This window comes from Seriola aureovittata, chromosome 16, assembly GCF_021018895.1.
Source record: "Seriola aureovittata isolate HTS-2021-v1 ecotype China chromosome 16, ASM2101889v1, whole genome shotgun sequence".
NCBI lineage: Eukaryota > Metazoa > Chordata > Actinopteri > Carangiformes > Carangidae > Seriola > Seriola aureovittata.
Window position 1 is genome coordinate 22178123 of NC_079379.1, and position 26125 is coordinate 22204247.

A 26125-nucleotide genomic window follows, 5' to 3' on the forward strand; every position below is an offset into this window, starting at 1 on the left:
CAGCAACAGGTAGCAGCCTGCATGTGCTCCGCCATCCTCACTCCAGTCCAGTTCTGCAGCAGTACCAGTTTCTGACATCCTTCCACTGTTGGATAATGAAAAATGCATCACCATTGATCTCCTCTGTGTTGCAAATCTTGCACAATGTCGGCTGTCCAGAACAAACCATCCTCTTATATTTGTTCTATTCATCCTTTGTGCTACCTGGTCTCCATTAAAATATAATCCTGACAGTTAGATACCTAAACATCAAAGCCGCTGGCATTGCTTCTACCCAAATGAGATGAGGCCTCCTTTCAATTAAAACCGACTCCTGACTGTTCTTTGTTGGGCTCCCTGTGTTCATGAATTCCCTGTAACCCTTTCATCACCTGCTCCTCATTAATTCACCTCACAGGGTTTTCACTGCATTTCTTCCTCTCCTGCTCTCCTGTTTTCTGACTCTGCGTTACCTCATGTCGACAGCACTGTAGGTTTGAAATGATAATGAAACAGAGAGCGGTCACAACCGTTGTCCACATCCCATGCAAGAGCGCATAATGTTGGCAACACCTCATACAAAATGCTCAACAAAACCAGTTGCATCAGCAGTTCCAGCAGGTAGCTTTGCTCTGCAGAGGTTAGCATGATGATACGATGAAGCCAGTACAGCATAATTTTTTCCCCGCTTCCAAATAAAGTGGTCTAGCAACCAGAGAGGGATAGACGCCCTGCTTGGGTTCCTCCACTGAGGTGGACTGAAGCTTCATGTTTAAAAGGTCATCAGCGTTTGAGCCAATATCTCCATTTGATTCCTCTTGCAAACATTTTTTCGCCAGCAATGCAAACTCTTTTATCCCAGACCAACATCATACAGCTATTAAAGATGACATTTAAAAGTAATCCCTGGTTAAAAAAAAAATAAAAAAATCTTTTGTCTCAACGATCTTTACCAAGAATCCACATCTGCTAGTTATTAAACGGCTCAGTAGCTTTAAAAATTAGCTCAGAATCATATTACTTTTTTATTAATAGACTTCTCCCTGATAGTCTGGAGAGAGAAAAGTATATCTCTGTAAAATGAAAAGGATGAATAGCTAACTTCTCAATTCAATTTTGAAATTTAATCAAATTGCCAATTAACTGTATTAACAGGGGGAGGCTACATGTTTAGAATTGATGGATCCCAGTTGCTCCTCTTCCTCACTCTTAATGAAACTGTAAGGCAAAAGAAATCTTCTGAGAATGACCTTCGTCTACTAATCTGCTAATTAACTTTGAATTAGACTTTGATGCATAATTATTTACCTGCATATGTACAGCTAAATATTCACAGATTATGGGGGGGGGCATAAATAAAGATGAGCAAATTTGTGTACCGTGTCTTATTATGAGGTCCTGCAGACATGACTACCCCAGCGCAGCAACAGAAACAGGCAGCGATTACGCCCATCCTCCCCCATCTGTCCCTCCATCCATCTCAGTCCACCCTTCCCCCCACTTATCCCTGTCCAAACCTCTGTGTCAGAAGGAGGTGGATAAAAAGATTTTGCTATCCAGAGGACTACAATGTAAACCTGCACAATGCATTATATAAAGTATAAATACAGATTTAATCAGCCTAAATCACAAAGACTGAATGGAGAAACCCACCCACCCACATAAACAGTCCAACAGTAATATAATGTCCAGTTATCTGCACATTTTCACTTTAATTAACCTTTTCTCACTTTTTATTTTATAAATACAAAAGCTGATTTTGCATTTGTTTTATTCCCATTTTTGAAATGGGAATAACATTACATTATTTTGTAATTGTAAGGCTGACATTTAGTCAGTGTTTTCATATCAGTATACATTTTTGTTAATTTTTCTCTTTAAAAGGAGCCATTTGTAAGTTTTGCTATTGCTACACAGCCAACGTTAGCATTAACAGATGTTCACTTACCAGTCTAGAAGAAATGTTGCGAGTTCAGCATCAAACTTCATTCCTTTACTTGCCAAGAGCTTAACATCTCGTCTCTATCACATCTTGTCTCTACTGCAGTTAGCATGCTAGCCAGCTAGCCCCGGCCAGTCTCATCACTTTCCGATAGCGACTCGCTGTAGCCTCCAATCTGCCCTGAAGACACAGCGCCGTTCAGAGGACATATTATTACCTCTTGTGTTATAAAGACAACAATGGCTTAAGATCTTGTCAAGCAACGATCCCTCCCAAAACCATCACCCTCTCCCGCAAAGAAATTACATTCTGCCGTGGAAAAAAACTAACAAAGTCTGTTCGGTATGAAGCTAGAGCCTCAAGAAGGTTAGCTTATCTTAGCATAAAGACAACCTTAAAGTGGTAAAAATTATTTAATTAGCCAGTAAACATATATGTTCCCCTGTTTGTCGGGTTATTTGCTGTGTTTTGAATTCAGTTTGATTTGGTTAACATCTTTTTAAGGCCCCTTTACAGTTTACAGAGAATTTACAGAGATGGTGGAGCTTTGTCATTTTATTCAAAAGAAACACAAGTGTCAAGTATGGCTCCTTCTCTAATCCCAGGCAGTGTCAAATCAAAATTCAGAGAAAAAAAAAACTGGATTCATCAACATTAGATCTGTTGTCTCTTTCAACCCATTGTCATCCTTTATGTATGAAATATAAAATATATAGTAAACAACACAAGCCAGAGTCTTGTTTTGATGTGCTTTGAGGTTTGAACTTCTCACTCACCTCTCTCTGCTCTATGCATGAATAACTATCCTACTGGGTGTATGAAGGATGATTTGTTTATATTGTTATGAAGTTATCAATTCCACATCTTAAATCTTAAAATCAGGTTTTACTCTCACCTGTATCTCTTCAGCAGTGTCTACAGCCTAAGGCTGGCCTACGAGGCTCGAGTTTGCATCTTAGCAGCTTCTGCATCACAGGAGAAGAAACGGGTTTAGACCGCAGCAAGAAACACAAGTAAACAAGACTGTATCTGGAGGACAAATGTTGTGTGAGAAAGGCATCTGATTCTGCCTCCGAGGAGTTGTGTGATGTTCAGTGGAGGATCACAGCGGCGCCTGACATCTAAAGCAGGCGTTGTCGATTCCCAGCAGTCCTAGCACTGCTCCAGATCAGGAGACAGATCCTGATGTGGGGAAAAATGAATGCATATGAATACATGTGGCTGTGATGTTGGATTTGGATGCATTTCAGAAAAGCACACCATATGCACTTGTCACTGAGTGGATAATCCCGAGATATGCAGGATCAAGGTTAATCTGTCGTTAAAAATGAAATGGATTCAGAACATATCAAGACACAATATCTCTGGCTCAGCATGTTTTGGTTTTTGCCAATGCAGCATATTTAGTTGAAGGGTGAAAGTCATGATGACTTACTTGAGAGTCCAGACATATAGCCCATATGGATATTTTTTCCTTGCACAGTATTTCCCCTCACCTTTCTTTCACTGCCTTTCTTTTGCATGATAGAGTGGACCTTTGTAAGGATCATCTATCATTACATGGGATTACCATTTCTTTGCATGCTGGGATCTCTTAGGATTACAGGGAGATTACTTCATATTTCTAAAAACCCCTGTGCCAGATCTGCCTTTATCTTTTCCATCCGGCAGTTTTTGGTAAGACGCTGAACGTCTACCATCCTGAATGCCTCTCAGAGAATTCATTTCCACATTCTCTGCATCAGTAAAACCTGTGATATATGTGCATTTTTCTTCCTTCCTGTGATTTCCAGAGAACCTCCAGCTACTGTTCAAAGACCAAATGAATATTATGTTTGTGAGTCCTTACATTTTTTATAGCAATTAACAAAACAAGCTTTACAATTCCCAGATTCATGGTGTTGCCTGTTCTGTGTCCCTGAGGCTTTCAAGGAGATGTGCTGTGTGGGAAAAAAACACATCATTAACAATGCAGCGAGCTATAATGGATAAATGTGAAGGTCATGTTCTGATGATATTGTCATTATTGAATTGGTATTTTTTAGAATTTGGTGACAAATCTTTTTCCATTATCTGCACTCATCACCTCCGCTGTCGAAATTCAGGAAATGTGAACTCTGGGGGGGAAGAAAACAAAAATGCATATCCTTTGCTTTCCAAATAAACATAAATTTTATGTTAATCATTTAAAAAAGCGTGTCTAAGTCTGACCAAAAGCAAACACAGAAAATTGCCCCCCAGAATATTGAAGCCATTATTTGTCTGAAATCGAACACGACCAACAGCCTTGCATGTGTCTGTGCAGATGTTTGTTTAAACCCACAAGCCGAACATGAAAGTGAAAAGTTAAGCATGACAAAGTCACAATTATGAGAATAAAGAAAAATACAAAAATTGAATTTTTTGTTTTTCTTCGTTCGTTATTGCATCTGTATGTTGTATGTCAAGAAATAGTTATCTCTGTCCTTTTTACATGAATGTTTATATGCAATTTTTTTTTTAAATCACCAGGTTCATCTAGTGAGCTTTAGAGATGTTGGTGGACACATTCTTTCCTTTTGTACATATCCAAGCAGTTCCACATGGCCTCCGTTCTCTATGCTAAGCTAAGATAAACATATCCTGAGCAGGAGTCAGGAGGTATTCGGGTTTAGAAAAACCTCCCGCGACCAGACGTCTTGGTTTGTCTGGGATTGTCTGGTTACAAGCTGAATGTAAAATATCTGTAAAACGCTGGTTTTCAACACAATTTAGATAACGCTTATAATAGTTTTCTTGTTTTTAGTGCTTTTATAGACGTTTAACACGTTCTATCCTAATTACATAACCCAATATAAAAACATAAACATTACACCGCGCGTCTGAATGCGACACTGATTGCTCTGTACATGTGTCAATATATCAATATGTCGTTGTCAAGGCTGTTGCTAGCCTATGAGTCACAGGCAAACTTAATAAGCTATGACGCTGGCAAGCTGTGAGTATGCTAACAGTTAGCCGTCATACCGAAGAGACAGTTGGTGTTTTCTACAGAGCTCCAGGAAGCTTACTCCTTCCTTCGTAAGGAACTCGGCTACAAAAATGCTGCGTTCATGGCGTCCGCGGTGCTGAAAGGTGCGCTCGGTAGGCGCGCTAAGAAATGAAATAATTGTTCACCATCGTGATGAAAGCACATACATGTGCATGAACACGCAGCACGCTTAACGATCCCGGTTTGGAGGTTTCATTATGTGCTCACCCTATGATGACCATGTTTGTTAGGAAAGTGTAAATCCTCTAAAATCACAAATCATTTTATCTATATTTATGTAGGTTATAAAAAACAAAAACAAAGCTACGGTGTGTTAATGTCACAATGAAGCCAGGAACTCAGGGGAAAGCACCCGAACGCAGACACTGAGACAGCCGGATGCAGAGAAGTTGTTTTCTATAAACAAAAACTGGCTCACAAGCTGACGGCTGGAAAAAAGTTGGAGTTCAGACAGGAAGGAAAACTAAGCTCAAGAAATCCACAACACAGGTAGCAAAACCACAGGGAAATACTTAGGAACAGGAAACTAAACAGGAACAGGTGCGTAGGTAGGTCAGGCAGGTCTGGTGATTGGGCACAGGTGGGTGTGGGGAGTCAGGTAACCGGGACATGGCTGGAGACATGAGCTGAGCCACCAAACGGAACAGGACTTGTCCCACTACTGGAAAAAAAGCAAATGTGCGTATTTCCCAGAATTTCTATTTCTTTGAAACTGCATTGTTCAACACAGTATTGCTCATCTCTTCTTCCTCTCTCGTCCTCTTAGCATCTCCCTCCCTCTTTCTTGACAGCCTGTCATCCACCGCAGATATAAGTGTCTGTTTCAGAACTCGCCGACCTCCACAGTTATAGTCCACCCCAGCTGGGAAATGATATGGATGTAACTGGTAAAGTGTGCTGACCAGCAATGCTGCAAAATTGGTGGGTATCGTCCGAATCACTTGTAGAAGTTGACTTGCTGTTATCCAAAACCAGAAAAGGGTTGGTCACCTTGAGGAAAGGTGAAAGGAAATGTTCAGTCTCTCGCTGGCTCCTTTAAATCTTATATGAATGTATGTATGTTTTGTTTTTTATTTTTCAGCCTTTTAATCTTACTTTTGTTAATCAGGAGTTTCTCCCTGCCTTCTAACCACTTACTGTAGAGCTGAGAAGGCAGCTCGACACTTCACTGCCAGTACAGACGCTACAGTAAATGTCTCTGGATCAATACTGTTGCCCATAGCTCTGCACTGTACCGAGTCTCTCACGCTGCTCAGCTCATTAGAGATGGGTCTGACCTATAGGTTTACATCAGCTCACTGGCAGCAGGTAGAGATACCTGTAAGGCTGCTTTCAGCACACACACACACACACACACACACACACACACACACACAGACACACAGACACACACACACACACACACACACACACACACACACACACACACACACACACACACACACACACACACACACACACACACACACACACACACACACACACACACACACACGTTACTCTGCAGGTAATCAGCCAGACTCCAAAACTGCACAAACAGGATCTACCTAAACAGGATGAAATAAGACGATCTAGCACCATTTAAAGGGCATTGTCTATTTTTTTTTTTTTTTGTCTCATTACTGACCAACTCATATTACTGACAAAATGGCTTCATTGCTAAACCTTTCAATAACTGGAGCCTGTGACACAACAGGCGGGAACAGAGATCAGCAGCACCATCTGCTGGAGGGATTCACCGTAACAGGAGTGAAGTGGAAGGTGAAGAAATAGGAGAAATAATGGAAACTAAGAGAAAATATTGTAGTTCATACATGAACTTACATATATGAAAGATGCCAACCATCTATTGTTGATTCACATAGAATTTGTAGAAGAACTACAGTAAATGACACAAGACGTTTCTTGAATTTATAGAAACGTCTCTGACAATCAGAGGCCCTCGCCGAAATTGTACTTCTCCGAGAAGACAACGCTCGTATTTCCTGATGGGGACTAGACACTAATTGTGGATCAGACATGGGCTCCTGTCTGAGAGGATCTCAGCCCATCAGTAAAAGATGAAACTGTCATTTTTAAAGAGATGAGGAGATGAGTAAGTATGAAATGACAGCATTTCCCTTACACAATCAGAGGCCAAGTGCTGAAGAGAATCGTGATTCATCTTTGAGTTTTTATTCAAGGGGGACAACACTAGGTTTACATAGAGATCAGTTTAAACATTATGGAGGCTGCTCAGTCTGTAGAAACAGCTATATTAAATATTCTCTAAATATACTCTAAAAAGGAGCTTTGTCAGTTGAAAGTTGTCACTTTCTATTTTGTTTTGGTTTTGTTTTGTTTTGTCTTGGGATTTTTGTGACGGTGGTTCTGTTTTGTAAAAACACCTACATTACACCCTGAGGTTTTGAAAGATGTGAGAATTCGACTGGCAGGAAAAGATGTCGTCCAATTGCATCAGCTGCATCCAGTGACTTTGGAGTTTGACCATAGGGGACAAAAAGTCAGGATATCTCTGGCTGTGTTTCTTCACTTTTGATAATCTGTTTAAATTAGTCCCCTTAAAACCACAAACAGTATTTAAGTGTAAAATCTAAATGCTGGAATAACTGTGTAACAGATTTACTACAGAAATAACCAACTCAAAAACTGCAAATTCATGTGACAGTTCAGTAACTGTATTGTAACTAAAACTGAAAGAGGCGGGACTAAAGGTTTCAGCCCAAAACGTAGCCACAGTTTCCTGCGTCTCAAGTATGAACTTCACATTGGAGTCAGAATGAGACATCCAGCCCTTTGAAAAGTAAATACCCAGCAATTTTTGAAAAACCCAGAAGGCCATTTAACATCATTTAGCATTGTTCTGAATGTGTATCATGCATCCTGAATGACAATTTTAACCATCTGAGTGAAAAGACTATTCTGTCTGCTGCACAATGAAAAAGATTTGTAGTCATTTATATTTTTTTGTACTTTCTGTTCAGGTAGTTTGGAACGACTTGTCCTTGCTGTTTTTGTAAAACACAAGGAAAATATTAAACACACTCTTTCATATAAAAATATAAAATATTGAGCTGTTGCATCAATATATACCAATATAACCCATCATTTTTATTCATGCTACCGGCATGGCTCATGTCAGTGTTTCCACCACTTCAGTCCATCTATTCTCTGGATCTCCATGAAGTCTTAAACACACATTTGTGGTCTCCAGAGGAGGAAACTTTCCTCTGCTTTTCAGCGAGTGCCACCATCAGGTCAAAAGTTCAGTTTGTCCAATACCTTGGTTTATGACCAAACACCAGTGAAACTAAGGTCACTGGATGGATTGGATTACTACAGAGCATGTGGGTCTACAGAGCATGATTTTCTACTGAAGTGATCCAACTTCAAAAACGGTCCAATACAAGTTCAACTAAATTATAATCCCGGAGGAAATTGGGTTTGCATTAACATACAGGTCACAGGCATACATAATATACTTGCAGAATTAATGTCATTCCCATCAGCCTCAGCTGTATTTAGTGTTAACATGCTAAACCGATTTGTACCTGCTTAACATCAACATATTAGAATTGCCATTGTGAGCATGTTAGCACGTCCACATTAGCATTAACCCTATAAACACCAGTGTTCCTATGTAGATATGTGAAACTGATTTAAAATCAGTTTTACTGTTAAAGCAGACACAATGTTTTTCCATGTACATGAGAAGTTAGTCTTATTGTGTAGTGCTACAAATTAAAACTTGTGTATTCTTCACTGACTGCTGGTCATAATGATACACTACTCGTGTGTTTGAAAGCATGTACTTTGTGCTGGGGTGCTTTTGTTCTCAGTTGTGCAGATTGTGCAGAAGGATCAGTGACAATTTGTACACTTCCAGACTTAAAGACATCATTCAAAGCTTTTCTAAAAGTCCAGCTCTGCTGCATTTGTGCTGCTTTATGTTCCCGATATTTGGGTGTGTAATCCTCATCAGTGTCTTGGGAGATAATGAGACCATGTGAGATCTTATTACCTTCCAGCACAGTTTCATGCAGCAATAATTACTCCCACTGGCGGCTTGCTCACTGACGACGCCTGCCCAAAGTATCACTCTGGGACTAATGGTTTCCCTCCTTCACAAGGCAAACAATGGAATGAACACCGCTTCAATCAACTCAGAGTGATGGATTTAATGACAAAATCATTTTTCCTCCACTTTATGGCCGAGGAGGAGCGACACATGCAGAATCAGATGGGTCTCTGAGGGGATGTGTTTGTGCGAAAGCTGAGCTGTAAACAAGAGTGCGTCTTTTATTTGCCGTGATTTCATCGCATTTGATGATAACTGAATGTGACCAACCAATTGCTGTTAACTTGCAGGCAAATGAACTGCATTACTATGTGTGAGTGTGGCTCCCTCATCAGTTTTCGACAATAGAGCGATGTCTTTAGGGTCGAGGTGGAAAAATGAGCTCTATTGATTTCAGGGAGGGAAGAAAGAGGAGGAAAAAGCAAGTAGAGGGACTCCAACTAGCCTCAGTTGGATCATGAGTTCAACATGCAGTGACAAATGGAGGGTGGAATGAGAAAGAACACCCTGAAATCAAATTGAGTATGGATTGTTGTGGCCTGGATTTATGGCTCTGGGGTATCTCAGACCTGGAAGTCATAAATTGATGCAGTTGAAATGGGGCATCAGTAGGGGATTGCTGCTATGATTCGTTTACTGCGCGTGTCACCGACGGACAATACAAATGGCGAGTCATTGTTGTCCCACAACAGGGCTCGTTAATAGAATATACAAAGACAGAAGTTAAAGGCCGTGACAAATCTGCCCCTGCGGACCGAGGTGGGAAACAGCCACATATCTACACACAGCACAAGCACCGCTCAGGGACACTGACAGGGGGACAGCCAGGGTGAGACCAGCACATCGGTCTGCAGGTAGAGTATAGTGGTCCCTGTTGGTCTCTTAGGAGAAATCAGGTAACAGTCTGATACGATTGAGCTGATAAAGTTTGGGTAATTACACACAGTATCTAAAGCTGAATTGATTAATCCAATACACTGTCTGGTTGTAAAAGACATTAGCAAGCAACAGAAAATGTATATAATGTTTCTTTTAAAAGGATAAGAATGAAGATTTTCCTGATATACAAACATTTCATGAATGAATGAAAACATATCTCTATTATTGCGATGAGTGACATGTTGCTTTGTTCAGATGAACACGGGCACTGTAGTATATTTTGGTCCCACATTCAGTGTCCTTCAGCAATAAATGATCAGATTTTATCTAGAAGATACACTACAGCACTAAATGTGTATTAATCCGCAGCTTAAAATAGCCCCCAATAAATGCACTATTTCTTCTTGTTTGAGTAACATCTGTTCAAACCTACAGTGACCAGCTGTTTTAGGAAAAATGCTTTTAGAAAATGAAAGTATATATTTATGACCTGTTTTTAAAGATTTAAGTCTTCAGTAAGAACTAATGGGCTGGGGTGCATTAGCCACAGACAGGCTGGAGATGTTGGAAGGACTTCTCCCACTGCAATGTCATGAAGGTTTTGGTTAAATTACGTTGTGGCTCAAATCAATGTCAGAATTTCAATGTGAATGCATACCCAACAGAATAGCACCCCTCCCCACAGGAGCCAGAGATCAGCGGATACAGCAGGCGATGAGACCAATATAAGATCAAATTGGACCAATAAGGACAAACTTTTCACCTACATCCAACACCGCTCATTTTTCTGAGTTGTCCTAAAACTACATGCAGTCTACCGAGACCGCAACACACAGCACCAACAAATCAAATATGCTAATTGAGCAACCAAGAGAGCATGAAACAGACAACCTACAAAACGCAATAACAAAGTCAGCACAGTTCCCAAAAGTAATAATAATTAAAAAAAAAAAAAAAAAAAAACTATATTCACTCACCATTGAAGTTTTCTCTGGAGTACGATCCACCGGTTGTTGTGATCAAGTGGCAAACTGCCGTGACGTCACCCTTTGATTTATGAACTGCCGTTTTGAAGACTCGAGTTTGGCTTAATGGACGTCGCCATCTTGTTTTTTTTTTGGAGCGAGAAGAAACCATATTTGGATGAGAGGGTGGAGCTGGGGAGCAGGGAGGGGTGGATCTTACCTGTGTCCCCGAGGACACCAAGTACCGCCCACCTGCATCGGCAACAGTTTCCTAAACCGTGCGAAGATGCTGCTAACACAGTTAGCTTTCACAACTGTCAAATTAGTCGTACAGGCTAATTACATTACACCCATTTGGCAGTTATCATGTGAGGAGTAGCTTGTAATGTTTTTGTAGTTGAAGTTAGCATGTGTGCTAACGTTAAACTGTAAAACCACAGTGTAAAACGTATTGTAACCTCGTGTTTTAAATTGGTTCTGCAGAATATGAACAGACTTAAGAACACTTCCTCCCTCTCACTGTGAGTCTGCTTCATGTAAACTGTGTCAAACACGAAGACTGATGATGAATAACGGCTCCTGGACTTTTTGCACCTTACCTCCATCACTTATGGACGGCTGCAACAGCTTAGTCCTGTCAACAGACTGTTGCCCTATCCTCACTTAGCTAAGTATTATTTTTACATTTCTGCTTGTTACTAAATAAGATTTATCCACCTCTCTTTATTATGCAAACTTGTCTTGTGTCAGTGAAGTTCACCTGTACCTTCATTCACAACTGTACTTTATTTTTAATTTGTCAGTTACAGTTTTTCAGTCTTTTGTACACGTCTAAATTGTTGAAATGAATGCAATTTTTAATGTGAAATAAAGTTTATTGTGAAGATTTGTTGATGGTTTTTAATGGAGCGTGTCTGGTATGAAATTAACAGTAGCAGCAGCACACAGTATAGTAATCACAACACATTGAAGTTTTTCCTGAATTTGTAATTAATCACTTTCTATGTTGGTTTTAATCAACAACAGAAATTATAGAAATGTTTAAATGTGGCCGTCGTTCAACAGTGACAATACAGGATCTACAGATACTAAAGTTTGTGCTTTTCTAATTTGTCTTATGCACTTACCAATTTTAATAACAATGAAAACACTAATTCACCAAAGTTTCAAATATTCAACATGAGGCATAGTAAATATGAAAAAAAAAACTATTATTATTTATTAAACACCTTTTCAATGACAACAATTAAGTTATGAATAAAACTAATGTACATGAGCTGTACTACACTGACAACTGCTTCAAAATCTTAACTGTCAGTTTTAATATACATCCGTCTCTGAGGTCACAGCATCACATCTATTACGAGTTTCGTTTTGCTCCAGGTTGCACTTCTGGTGGGTCAGTTCCATCCGTTTCCTACTGAACACCGTTTTGATGTTAAATTGGTCAATACTTTCACCTGTTAAGGTGGTGACTGTGCTAGAGCTGAACAGATTCTGCTGTTAAAATGTTATTACTATCATCTATCAACGACAGTAGAAATTAAGTAAAAGGCAAGAAACTGAATCTGTGAACACTGAGGACAGAATAATAAACACTTAAACATTACCACAATTACAGCCTCCACAATGACCATTAAAATAAACCAACACTTCTCAAACAGAGTCAGTAAATACCGAACATCATAATCTTCATGGAGGAGGCTTTACTGCAGGCCTGTTGCATTATACTGCATTAACTTCATCCAGGTTCACCTAATACATATATATGAATTAAAACAAAAAAAATCAAGGACACTTACAAATTGTAAAACAAATCAGCCTTTTATTTCAAGTTTACCCAATATACAGCAACACTTAATAAAATGCATTCCTTTGAACAGAATGGTGATGGGGTGGAAATAAGTGACTGCAGAGATGATCAGAGTCCAACGCAATAGAATTTATTCTTTCACAAAAACAGAAGCGAGATCAGATCTGGATATGAACTGAAGACACAGTGCCTATGCATCATCATATATAGTTCCTTCTTCTGTGGGTTCTCCACCTGTTTTCTAAAGCGAACCTATCAATGTCTTTAGGAACAATGGTGTCCAACCCTGTGTGGAATTTCCCCAAACCAGGCATGCCAGGGCACAGTAGTAGTGCCAGGTGTCCAGAAGCCTCCTATCTACCCCAACCTAGGTCTCCTGTCTATCTTCAACCACCTGGGCTTGCTACGGCTGCTACTCCAACACCACCGCAAAGGCTGGTTCATGTACAAATCTAACGTCCGTTGTGAATAAAGCTATTTCATTGGATTATATAAGTTTAAAATTCAGTATATTTATAATGCATAGTATATTTTAGTAAAAATTTACTACAACAGTACACTGTGTAACTGGTGCTAGATGTCCTGAACAGTCCGTCTCATCTTATAATACCATAGTGAGTCAGTGTAGCACAATAAACAAGTAGAATTTAAATTCAGGTGTGAAAATAGGATCTAAAGTCTACTTGTAACCTCCAAACACTTGCAGATTTATGAAGGCAAGGGCATACTGCAGAACACATGGGTGGTCCTTGGCAGTACAGCAGCATGAGGACAGGATGATGATGACGACATCACAAAGGCAGACTCAGAAAATAAGGTTTATTGGCAGGTAAGTTTTCACTTACAAGATATTTGGCTCGGTGTAGTATCCAATTAACGCATTCATAGGAAATATAAAAATAAAATACTGCAACAGTCAAATATGAATATATAAAATGAAAACCATACTACACAACAATGTACAGAAGTGTTTTAGAATGACAAAACTCCTGCTGGTCAAGATGTACAAAACATCACAGTATAGACAATATCTGTCCAATGTGCAGGGATAATACCTCAAGGTGTTGATGTAATGGGGTTGTTGATTGATGAGGCCAGATGCAGAAGAAAAGGCAGGTGCTGCTCCATCATTGGGGGTGATTAGACTGGAATTCTGGTCCTGAGACGGACAAACATGTGATAGGACAATTAGTTTAGGTCATACAAGGTCTTTATATTCATATGCATGTCTGTTGTGTGAGTATAATAAAACCATGAGGATAGATATGAATATGCAAAAATAAATACAGTGAATACTATGAAATGTAAATGAAAGGAAATGCAAACCAACTTATAGTTTTGACACTTAGTTAAAACAAAGACATTGAGCTTAACTTGACTGATGGACACATCTGATGCATATAAAACATTTTGATTTGCTTTTACAGTATATAAATCTGTGTTTGAAATATAAAATACAATCATGCTTTCCCTTCATCATCACAGCACATTTGAGAACTAAGGATATCCATGCAGTCTCCTTTGTCCATACATGAGGTCCTCCTTCTGTGGGCACCAGTCATTCAGTTTTCAGTGTGGATTCCTCTGAATGACAGTAAAAGATCAACACTTTAGTTCAGACATGGTGGATCACAGTTAATCACACACATATACCAGCTGTCAGGACAGGTGCATGAATAGCTGCTTCAGTTGAGGACTTCTGTGTATGAATTTACAGTATTAAATGACAAACCCCTACAAGATAATGTTCTTGTATACTTTGTGTATTGTACTCAATACAATACGATACCAGCGAGAAGAGGAGACAGAAAATAAGTTAATGAGATAAACCTGAATGTTTTGCTGTATGTAGGAAAATTCTATCAGTGATGTTTTCTAATAACATAAGAGTGAGTTAATCGTTAAACTATATTCATCCTTGTCCTGCAAATGTTTGCATGTTTGGGACCAGGTACGGTTAGCATAACAAACACTAAGTAATCAGCTAGCTAGCTAGGTTAGCAAAGTGCATCTGTAATTTACATTAACTCTAATATTAATTTGGATGTTAACTGTCTCCTGTTCTCCGGTCAAAACACGCAGGGAAAAAACGCACTAGCTTTTAGGAAGCAGAATATTAAAACTGTAGTTCAGAAAATAAACATTTACTCACCGAAAACAACTGTTTATCAACGTCTCTCCAGTCTGTTAGTGACGAAGAACGAGCCATAATTACTGTGAACCGAAAACTCATTAAAACTAAAGAACTAACAGCAAAACTGTCTGTGCAGAATTCCCCCTCCACCGACAAATGTTGAAATAATAATAGAAATTTAACACAACTGAGTCAATACAATCCGACCCGAGCTCTCCTCCGGTGATCGACCTACCGGCCTGCCGCGTCAGCTGATCAATCACTGCAGACCAGGCATGTCAATCAAACAGGCGCGCCCCCAAAAATACCTGTTTTTAAAACCTATCTGATTAATTATATGATTATTTTCAGATGGACCACAGTCTGACACTGAACGATAGGTGTGAATTTAGCCCATCACACCGTAATTAGTTCTGGAAAAAATGTACAGACTGAGTATTTCAAGAGAGAAGTTGGCGTTTTTTGAATGAGTGTGTATTGGAACCAGAGCCCGCCCCCAGCGGCACTCGGTGGTATTGCACATTAAGGCGCTTCCGCATTGGCTTCACTTTTCAGTCAATAATGCGCTGAAAACCCCGGCTCTTAACGGAACCGGTGCCACGCAAAAAATGTCGGCAGACGATGCAGGAAGTTGTATCCATCTCCACTAAATATTTAAGCCAGCTGTGTGTGTCAAACCAAGCAGCATTAAAAGATCTCTGCTGGTTACCTATGGGTCGTGAAGGGTACTTTTTCACTGATTGGGCGCCGAGGTCCATCTCCAGGTCGTTGGCTAATGTCAGTGGTAGCATTAGCAGCATGGCTAATGCCCGCGATCACTGACGGTGCCGGTCCTTTCCCTGCTCCTCGTGCTGCTACTCCATCTCCTCTTATCCTGCCTCGTCATCGTCTTCGTCCACCCGAGCCCGGCAGGTGGGTGAAGCGGGGCCCGGGCGGTCCTCTTCCCCCGCCGGTGTCAATGAAGTGTCGGACTGTGACTGTACCCAAACGCCCACCGGCATCTCTTCTTCCTCCCCACGGTGTTTCAAAATACATTTATCCATGATACAATTTCCCAGCTTAGTAATGCTAACTGAATACAACTATAAGGTACTTGCTGCAACAGCCAGCTAGCTTCTAGCCTCTCGCATACTCGCAAAGCGCGCTCACAAGAGTGACGTACGAACGTCACGAATGACAGGTTACGCACTGTCACTGATCTCAGGGCAGTGACCGCCTAAGTTGATTTACAGTTTTTCTCAGTAGCTTCTTTGCAATGCACTTAATTACAACGCAGTTAATGCAGTTCTCATGACACTAAATCACCTGTGCAAAAGCCTCTAAAACAACCTTGTTGACGTGTCAAAACATGCAAAGTCATTCAATCACTTCAATATTGTCACTAATGAATTAAACCTTTTCACCAGAGCTTCAAGACTTAGACGCCAAATGTTTTGATGTTTGACTTTCAAAAAAAGAGAAATTGCAGAAATATAGAGTAAAAATGTTCAGACACAACACTGTACTGCAGTTACAACAGTAACATGTTGGAAAAATAACTAATTCTGTTTCAACATTGCATTGGTGTTTATTGTACTGTGTACATTTCAACCTCTCAACAGATCACTGTCCTGTCACTTCAAAACACCGTATGGAAATGTAAATACAAGCCTATGGAAAACAGAATAGCTTTAGATATAGAACATGGTGTATCCAAAAATCACTATAATGAAAAAGTGTTTGCATTTGATGCAAATACTTGATTTTTTTAATGTTTTTACTGTATGATATGCAGTGTTTCATTTTGCAGCAGATTTGTGGCACTTTGCATTTCGTGTGCAATTTTTGGATTTGTGTCAAGTTTTGAAAAAATGAGACCTAGTTTAGAAAATGTGTGAAAGCAGTTGAAATAAACTGTATCTGTAAATTCACGAAATATAACTGCTGTAATTGAGGAAAGCAAAATGATAAACGTTGAACTATTTCTATTCAAAAATAGAAAAATATCCAATCAAATTTAGAACATAGCATCAATTATAGTACAGTACATTCACCACACAACATCAAGTACATGTATTTGAATAAAGTTTAAAGTGATTTGATTGAAAACAATAAGGCAATGCACAACAGTATCAAAGTGAGTGAACTCTTTTGAGAACTTGAGTTGTGAGAATGATGTTTCTGATGTGAGAATTGTCCACATGGAAGAAATATGCAAATTAAAATTTACAATGACAAATTTTGTATGTTGATATGATACCCATTTCTCTTTTTGTTTTTGTTTTTAAGTGTATATGTAATATTTGATGTTTGTTACAATGGACACCGGGTCTGAAGGAATTAAACTAGATTGAAATCATTAGTAGGAATGATAGTAAATATTAAAAAATAAAACAGGTTAAAGAAAAACAGAATTTTCCTTTAAACATTTGTATTTGAAGTTGACAGGAACTGAAAGCAGGGTTAACAAACACAAACAGAAAACATACAAATTATGCAAAAAGGAACATGTTTATTGTAACATCATATCTGTTATAATAATGCTATGCTATGTATATATATATATATTTATATATTTGTATTTATATTTTTACATAGAACACAAGCTACTAAGGAGTACATACAGTACAGTCAGCAACATAGAAAAATATTAGAGTAGTATTGGCACAGATGAAGTAGTATTTACTGTACTTTACATGTTTTACATTCAGCAAAAGAACTGCAGAATGAAATAAATACATGTTCCTCACAGTGAAGTCAAACTTTTTTTTTTTTTTTTTTTACATTCAGTTCAAATACAGGAAGGATGCTCCAGTGACGAGCAGACAATGATAATACACTTCCTCTCACACACATATTACACAGCATCCTCCACCAACCACACACACACACACACACACACACACACACACCTACCCTACAAATGAACACGACTCTCAGTAAAGGGCAATCAAATACAAAAAGGTTCAAGTCAGCTAGTTTTGAAGGTTGACAGCACTTGCAAGGATCTATTGGATTTATGGATCACATTTGAATTCACTCTTCAGTTATAACAGCAGCATGAATTTACATTTAACACTCTCAGAGACATATTTTGTAATAAAAAAAGATAAAAAAAAAAAAAAAAACATTTTATGTGAATGGAGTTGAACATAATGTAAATACAATTCTTTCTCCTGTAACACCACAGCCTTCAGGTGACAGACACCAACTCATGAAACAATCACAAACACGTATTCGCCCTTGAAGGGACTAATCTCAATACCACAAACACTTTTTCCCTCCATTGATTCCCGCTGACCCCTTTGGGTAAACACACATGGCCTTAAATGCACACTCGGAGGAAAAGCAAATAAGCTAAAGCCTCATCCATATACAGTATGTGTGTAGAGTGCGTGTGTGTGTGTGTGTGTTGGGGCGGGGGGTTGGGGGGGGGGGGTGAGGCATGATGCATGGCAGCTACTAGATGCAGCTTTGCTTAGTGGCTTTTTGAGAGCGATCTCTGTGTCCTAAAGGGGCTCATTTGATTAGAGTCAATCACAGTGACACCCTGCTTACCGTGCAGCGCCACAGCAACAGCTTCCACACAGAGAAGAGCACTTTGCGATGTCAACCGTTGTTCTCCTAGATAGACAGCGCACTTTGAAGACAATACAATGCTTGAATGGCTGAGACGGACAGCCGACATCAGTTTTTTTTGTTTGTTTTTTTACAAGTACGAGATGCGGCATTCAAATGTAAATAAGCAGTGCATGTATAAACAAAACAACAACAACAACAACAAACAAACAAAAACAGGAAGAAATAGCTGTTTGGATATTGTAAAGCTAGTGGAGGTTGATTCAAGGTTGTCAATAAAGTGCACTTGCCATCAAACCAGTGCAAAGGTTAAGTATAGCTCTCTAGGTGTACTTAACTACACACGCAGCAGATGCACAGCCACTGCTGGATATGACATTTATGATAACAGTTCTCTGATGCCAGAATGTAAACATCATTTGATGGACAGCACAGTGATGAGGAAAACAGTCCTCACCGACATGCTGGAAAACTATACCTCTCCTGTCACGCTTGAATGTGACAGCAAAGGTTGTGGAGGAAAAAAATAAAAATACATTTCCACATCAGAGTTCTGATTTAGCTGATGAAATGATCAAAAACAAAAAAATGGCTATCATCTTACAGTATATTAAACAACATGAGACAGAGTCTGCTACGATGGTGCTTCCCTGCGATCATCATGCATCATATTGAACTTAAGTTTACAGAAAATGACAGTGTGTGAGAGAGAGTCCTGGCAGTGCGTCCGTATTACGCAAAATAATCCAGTTTTCCAGAAAACAAAAGCAATGACACCCGGATTCACGCCATTTAAAAAATAATACGTTTCTGTCTTTGTGTGGAGGATTTTAATCTACAATTTAAAACGGTTGATTAAGAAAGTGATGCTCATTAGACCATAAGATTGAACTATATAGTCATGGATAATGTGTTTCTTTTTCACATTATATGTAAAGTATATTCTGCTGTTGATTCCTTGAGTAAACCTTTTTACCCCTTCCCTGTCACATGATTCAAGGACCAAAACGGGAGTAATTCATGTATTGTAACTGGGTTTTTTCCTCCCTGTTGTCATGCTGTAGATTTACTTCAATACTGTTAGATAGTTTAACAAAAGTAGTGACCATTCGCTAAACCCCTCCCCCTATGTAAGGAATTAATTAAACTGTATGTTCACCTGTTCTGGCTGAGATTGCTAGCATGGCTACCTATACAAATGCTAGCTACCTTGCTAGCTTACTACCCAAAGTAGCAACCGAGCATTACGTCCAAGGGCAAGAAACATGTCATTAACTTACTAAGTTACATTACTTTATGGGTTAATGATAAAAATTCCCATTAACAACCAGGTAAATCCACTGTGTAGTATTTCTCTTTTGTGTGAAGCCAGTTCTGGATGCTATCAGAGTTTTGGCTAACTTAAACAGCTCTGTACTGCTCTTGATTAAATTTGGGAAAAGTTCGGACTTCAGTTGTCCGAGATGGCGTTGCATTTTCCAAAAACATCAGTTAGCTCTCATTCTAAAAGCTTTTCTTTTGTAACGTTTAAGTTTAAACGTTGAAAATAGTATATTTTCAAGTTTATAGCTAAGCAGCGGAAACCGAGCTATGTCAGAACAAATTAGCAGTCTGACCAGTCTGAGACAGCATTTTCAACCAACTCCTGTAGCTAACTTTAGCTTAATTAGCTACTAATATCCTAGGCTAATTAGCAAGTTCTCACATCTTTTTTGTTTGTTTGAGGTTGCTCATGCTCATTAAATCGTCAGCTCATCTTCTACAATGTTTTAATGCCAACTGGAGAACGAGCGCCACCAACTGAAATCTCAATGCGACCATCTCTAACACTGGCAACAGTAGCGGAGGAAAATCTGCATTAATTTGCATTTTCTTTTTTCAATTTCCTGTAATTTGATTTAAAAATTTGTGCTGAAACTAAGCTACTGTAAACTGGGTGTAGCAACGGCAATTAAGGAGGGCGGGGTTGGGGAAAAATCGCTTCATAAATTCAGTCAATCAACCTGTTCAATCAGTCAGTGCAAACAATCAATTTAAAAGTGAGGGCTAACATAGCAGGTAGTCATTTGGTATCAATGATACAGAAATGCTCATTGTGCTGTAGCCTAATGCTTAGCTAACCAGGGTCAGTGAGTTACTGATGTGCAATTAAACATAAATAAATTGATAAAGTAAATGTATAAAAAAGTTGACGCTTTAAATATCCACTGTACTGAATTACAGGCTACATAACATAACACTTCATTTGATAGGTTTGATGATAACACACACACAAACAAAAAAAAAATCACATTTAGATGGAGTACTTACACTGTGGATACATAAGCAGATAAAAAATAAATCATTTTAAACAATATACTCATTTCTGTATAAAGGAACATCTATGTTTTTGTACAACAAAATACTTCATGTACAATCAAGGGGATAAATGCTGCGCATCTGTTGCCTTGGTACTTAGGATAGTTGTAAGACTATCATCAGTGTAACCCTTAAAGAGGAATTCAATCAGTGATTCTAAAGGCTCTAAACCAACTCTAAAGGGAAAGTAGTTAAATGCTTTAGACCACAATTACCATCTGTTAGTTTTCTGGCTGAGAGGTTATTCATAAGGCCGACAAAACATCTACAATCAGTCCTGTGATAGATGTCAGATGTTTTGTTTTGCATGGCTACACGTCAAACTCAGACTTCTGAGTCAGCATTTTAAACAGTCACAATACACTGATCTTTTTTTTTTTTTTTTAACATCTGCTAACAATCCTAACCAATGAGATATACAGGTCTCGCCTCTCGGATACCAGGGATTATATACATTATACTGTACAAGGTGAAAGTAAGGACCTTTTCCTCCAAATCAGCTCTGTCAGCCGCCAAAAGGTTCTGTCCTGTGAGTCCGCAGTGCGAGCACCTTCATTTGAAGTAGTTGAGCCCTGCCACTAAGAAGAACTTCTCCAGGAAAAGCTCAGAGTCCAAGACGGCGATGTGGGCGGCGCGGCCAATCAGGGTGTTGGCGGTGTTGGGCAGAGCATGGAAAACATTCTGGCGGATCAGCCGGCATTCTTTAGCCTCCACAAGTGGCTGCAGGAGGTTGTTGATCATCTCCGTGTACACGGGCCCTGCAGAGAAAATATGTACATGAGGCATCTTTTGTATTCAAATGAAGGGATAGGATAATATATCAGACATGTAAACGCTGAATTCGTCTGACACACAACAATCCATAAAACCACAACAGTTTTTTCTTTCTACGGATTAAACAAACACGATATAAAGTTTTAATTAGTAAGGTTTAGTGGTGCTTTGTCAGGCAGAGCCAGGCTAGCTGTTAGCCCCAGTTTCCAGTCTTAATGCTAAGCTAAGCTAACATCCAACTGGCTGTTGCTTCATATTCACAATACAGACATGAGAGTGGTATCAATCAAACCGCAATTAATTGAAATCAGCTTCAAGGATGTGATGAGGACGTAGTTACGTATGCACCTAATTGGCGACGGTTCTTTCACATTAACAAGAAAGATCCTTTACTGATCACTAGCTGTGATCGGTTGCCTTGAAGATTCATCAACATTCTTCTCACTCAAAAATGAATTAAAAAAAAGAGATGCACACAGAAACATGTTACATATGGACTTGGTGTATGTTCTCATCACTTGATCCAGAGGACAGTCTCCTGCCAAACAACATGATTTATCTGTGTTTCAGTGCTATGATTTACCTTGTCCTGGAACAAATGTGGAAACACTAACCTTATATTTCAAACTAAATGTAAGGACATTTTCTTAATAGAGATGCTTTCCCACGATACAGTGGATTTCTCCAGGTACTGAACTTAACAAAGGGATTGAGTATCGTCCAGATGATACTAATCCACTTTAATTACCGTTTCTTAGAGACTGCTCTTATAAAATTCTAACAACACGACTTTATAAACCTTGGACCTAATTAAAACAAACAGGATGTTGATGTTTCCACCTTGACTGTGGTTAAGTGATGTGTAGCTACAGCTACTTAAAGCAAGCATATGTAACTTCTGATGAATGACAGCCACATATGGCAGATATTACAGGATGGTGTTATACCGTGTGCTAAAGTCATAAACTGACTCAGAACCCAGGTATTATGATAAAAAAAAAAGTGGGATTGTCATTCTAAAATAAATAGCAAATATTGAATCTACAGATAAGAGAATCAAGTGTAGTGTTAATAAACAGCATAGACTCCTGACCTGTGGTTCTGTCTTTGAGGGCGGTTTTGCACATCTCTATTCTAGCAGAGTGGAAAGGAACATAACGGTCCTGGGGAGACGCCACCAGCACCACGTTCTTGAAGAACTGGAGCCCTAAAAGGACAAAAAACAAACCGGCAAATGAGAACACATGGTGTAGTGTGTTTGATGGTGTGTGTGTGAGAGAGAGAGAGAGAGAGAGAGAGAGAGAGAGAGATAGAGAGACAGAGGAAAGGAGTGAATTGGTTGTAAAACGCAAAGTACAGTCGCAAAGTACAATGACAGGCTTGATATGATAAAACTGTGTTTTTTCTCTAGTCTCCTGTCAGTGTGCTTTTAAGAGAGTGCACTGGTGGGTTTCCAATGACAGGGTTTGGATCATTTTGTCAGCCTGCCACAGCTCTGAAGGGGGAAAAAAGCGTTTTCAGGCTTATCTTCTTCAAGCCTGTGTGACAAACGACTGCTTTGTTCCACTCACACAGTGGGGAGGCCTCTCACAGGCCTCTCACAGCTCGCTGGCAGGGGTTTGAGTGTTAGCAAGCTGACATACACAGAAAATTTGACAAAAAAGACAAGATGACAACATTTTTATGAATATTTGAATAGACTGTCTTTCAAGTAATAGTCTTTAAAGTGAGGCAGTCAATACAGTGCCTCTGTTTCTAATTCGGCCCGCTTTCATACCCTACCTGGTTTCTGACTCAGGAGATAGAGGAATGTTTTCCGTGGATCAACGTGATCTCTGAAGGTGAGCTGCAGCAAGGATCCTGACTTCTTCAGCTTCTGCATCAACCACAGACCTAAGCAACACACACACACACACACACACACACACACACGCACTATTAGGCCTTATGCTTTATAAACACCAGGGTGGATGAGGAGTATGGATGGTATTCGAAGGAGCTGAGGACGACAAAACATCCAAGTGCAGCATTGCAAAAACAGCACATCTGCAGTGTGCGTTCTCTCCCAGAGCTGAGCAGCGGCCTCACCTGTGCTGACCAATGTGCTGTTGTTATAGAGCGTTCCCAAGTGTGGGCCTGACAGCGAGAGGAAAGTGTGAAGTTTGGGCAAATAGCAGCGGAAGCGAGGCCTCGTCAGCACCGAGCGGATGATGATGTTCCCCAGAGAGTGGCCGATGAAGCTGTTGGCCGGAGACAAACAACTTTTAGAGAGATAAACTTGCAAACTTGAGTGGGCGGCTGGAAAAACAGTGCCTCCAACGCTGCTGACCTCTGACACCGTGCGATATCTTATTATAGACTCTTCTGTAAGAAGGAACTAGTTCCAGTGGATGCTATTTGGAGATTTTAGCTACAACATTGGTAATTACAGAAAATTCATTAACTTGCTAAATGTTTAAAGATTCTCAAAGGCAATGACAACTTAATGACGCTAACATGGAGAACACACCATATGAATTAATAGCACCTCCCCAGCAGTGGGAAATATTAGATTCATGAAGCCATGTCTGTCACTTAGTTTAATTACTGTACTGCTACAGCTCTCCCCAAAATCCCTTATCGCCATGTCTGCTGCTTCTCATCTGTCTCCTACCAAACTGAATATAGAGGTAATGTGGAGAGAACCAGATGCTGTTGTGGCAGTCCATTGCTTTTGTCTTTGATTCTTTCTCTCTAGAGAATACGCCACAATAAAGAAAGTTAACAAACTTGGGTAGAAACTCTTACAAAAAAAATAATAAATTGGCACATTGAGGGCAATTAAGCAGGAAGATGAATAGCTTAATTTGATGGGAACTAGGCAACGCGGTGCTGCATAAAATGCCGCATAGTCTATCAAGTGAAAGTCAGAAACTTATTGGTACTGTATGATAAGACCTTTTCATCAATTTTGTGCCACTTATCTATTTAAAGTCTGTACAGTCTATATATTATCATGAAACAGTGACTCCTATAAGTTTGGGCTTTCATGCCAAGCACAAGCATCAATGCATAGACTCTGCTGCCATCTACTGTCCAAGCTCAATGCTGCTTAAGTCGATGATTGTCCCTGCTCTGACTTTGCTTCAAATAAACACTCAAAAGCAAAGTTGTCAGTAATGTGTGTGTTGCACGGTATTAAAGTTGAGTGACTGACCTTATCCTGCCTATGGTTAGATTGTACAGCTGGATATGCTGAATGATCTCATCCAGCAACCTGTCCGTCATGGTGTCGAAATCTGCAAACGTGTCAGTCTGCGGGGGAAACGGCAAAAAAAAAAAAAAAAAGAGAAAAGAAAAAGAAAAGCACAGCCGTCAGCGCTCTACAATTTGCCTTAAAGCACTTTCACAGAATGCGACTGCGCGCGTTTTCAATTTGCTTCCCGTCATCTACAAACGTACCTGGTTCCTCTCAGACATGAGGAAGTCAAGCCTGGATCCTGGCAGGCCTAACTCAATAAAAGTCTTCACCAGCCGAAGGTCTGCGCTGTTTCCTGGGAGCAAGGAGGAAATTATACACACTCTCTGTGGCTCAGCTCTTGTGAAGAGCGCCCATTAATCATTTAAAAGACATTTTGAATGTTTGAAGAAATTAGTATTCACAGGCTATACAGTGCGATGCGATATTTTAAGCTCGTAGGACATACTCTCAGAGACTGTATTACATTTACAATGCTCATAGGACACTGAAATCTAAAAAAAGGATGTACAGTATGCTGCGGATGTGTCCGTTCACTAGCCATTATGTTCTCGCGGTTATGCCGTGTGCAGTCTCACCGTCAAGCCCGTGGACACACACCACGAGGTGTATGCCGTCGTCAAACTCCTCATCGTCCTCCTCGGGGGGGAAGTAGGGCAGATCTGATGCCAGGAGAGGAAGGTCGCTGTACAAGCTGGCCTGAAAGCTCAACTCTTTGAACAGCTCCTCTTTGGCTTTATAGAAACTATAGGAAAAGGGGAAGGATATTTCAACAAGATGAAGATACAAAAGAGATTACATTCTGTATCTTTGCAATAAATTGAAAAAGAATTTCCCAGTAATGTGCAAAGACAAGCAAATAATGCAAACCTTAAATTACACACTGTAATAAAATGCTGATCTAAGGTGTTGCACAAAAACTCTTTCTCATAAAAAGTGAATCTTTCCTAAAGTTTTCTTCCTTTGGTCCAAAACATAATGGAACATTACTTTACATTTTTGTATTTGGTTCATGTCAGTTCACGTTGCCCACTTCCATGCAAACCAAAACTTATGACCAAAAGTCTCGTAGACTGTTCTTCTTGAAGTTTTATTACCCTGTCATCCAGCCAGGTTACAGATTTTAGTCGTGCAGGAGTCAAAACAAATCCGATTCCAGCTCCTGTACTTTGAGCTAATCATGATGGATTTGTTTGCATACTCTTTGATGTGATTTAATACACTCAGGAGGCATTTCACCTCGTCTTGACTTTTCTCGCTTCAAATTTGCCCTCACTTCATTTTGTTATGCTAGGATTTCCAAGCATGAGTAACTGCCAACTACTGCACCAGATGTCAACAGCTGTCTCTGCATACCCATAAAACCTTTAGTTTTG

At 39.6% G+C, this 26125-nt stretch overlaps 1 protein-coding gene across 1 annotated transcript in view; it reads right to left on the reverse strand.

The window, feature by feature from the left end:
* Positions 1 to 17305: 17305 nt before the first annotated feature.
* fam135b (family with sequence similarity 135 member B) overlaps positions 17306 to 26125 on the reverse strand; it is a 47974-nt gene continuing 39154 nt past the window's right edge. Inside the window, exons 14-20 of the mRNA XM_056399694.1 lie at positions 25328 to 25494; positions 24953 to 25044; positions 24708 to 24805; positions 23600 to 23751; positions 23294 to 23404; positions 22605 to 22718; positions 17306 to 21495 (exon numbers count right to left, since the gene is read on the reverse strand). Of these exons, the coding sequence (XP_056255669.1) occupies positions 21290 to 21495; positions 22605 to 22718; positions 23294 to 23404; positions 23600 to 23751; positions 24708 to 24805; positions 24953 to 25044; positions 25328 to 25494 (940 nt within the window). The 3' untranslated portion in view covers positions 17306 to 21289. The remainder of the gene's footprint in view (positions 21496 to 22604; positions 22719 to 23293; positions 23405 to 23599; positions 23752 to 24707; positions 24806 to 24952; positions 25045 to 25327; positions 25495 to 26125) is intronic.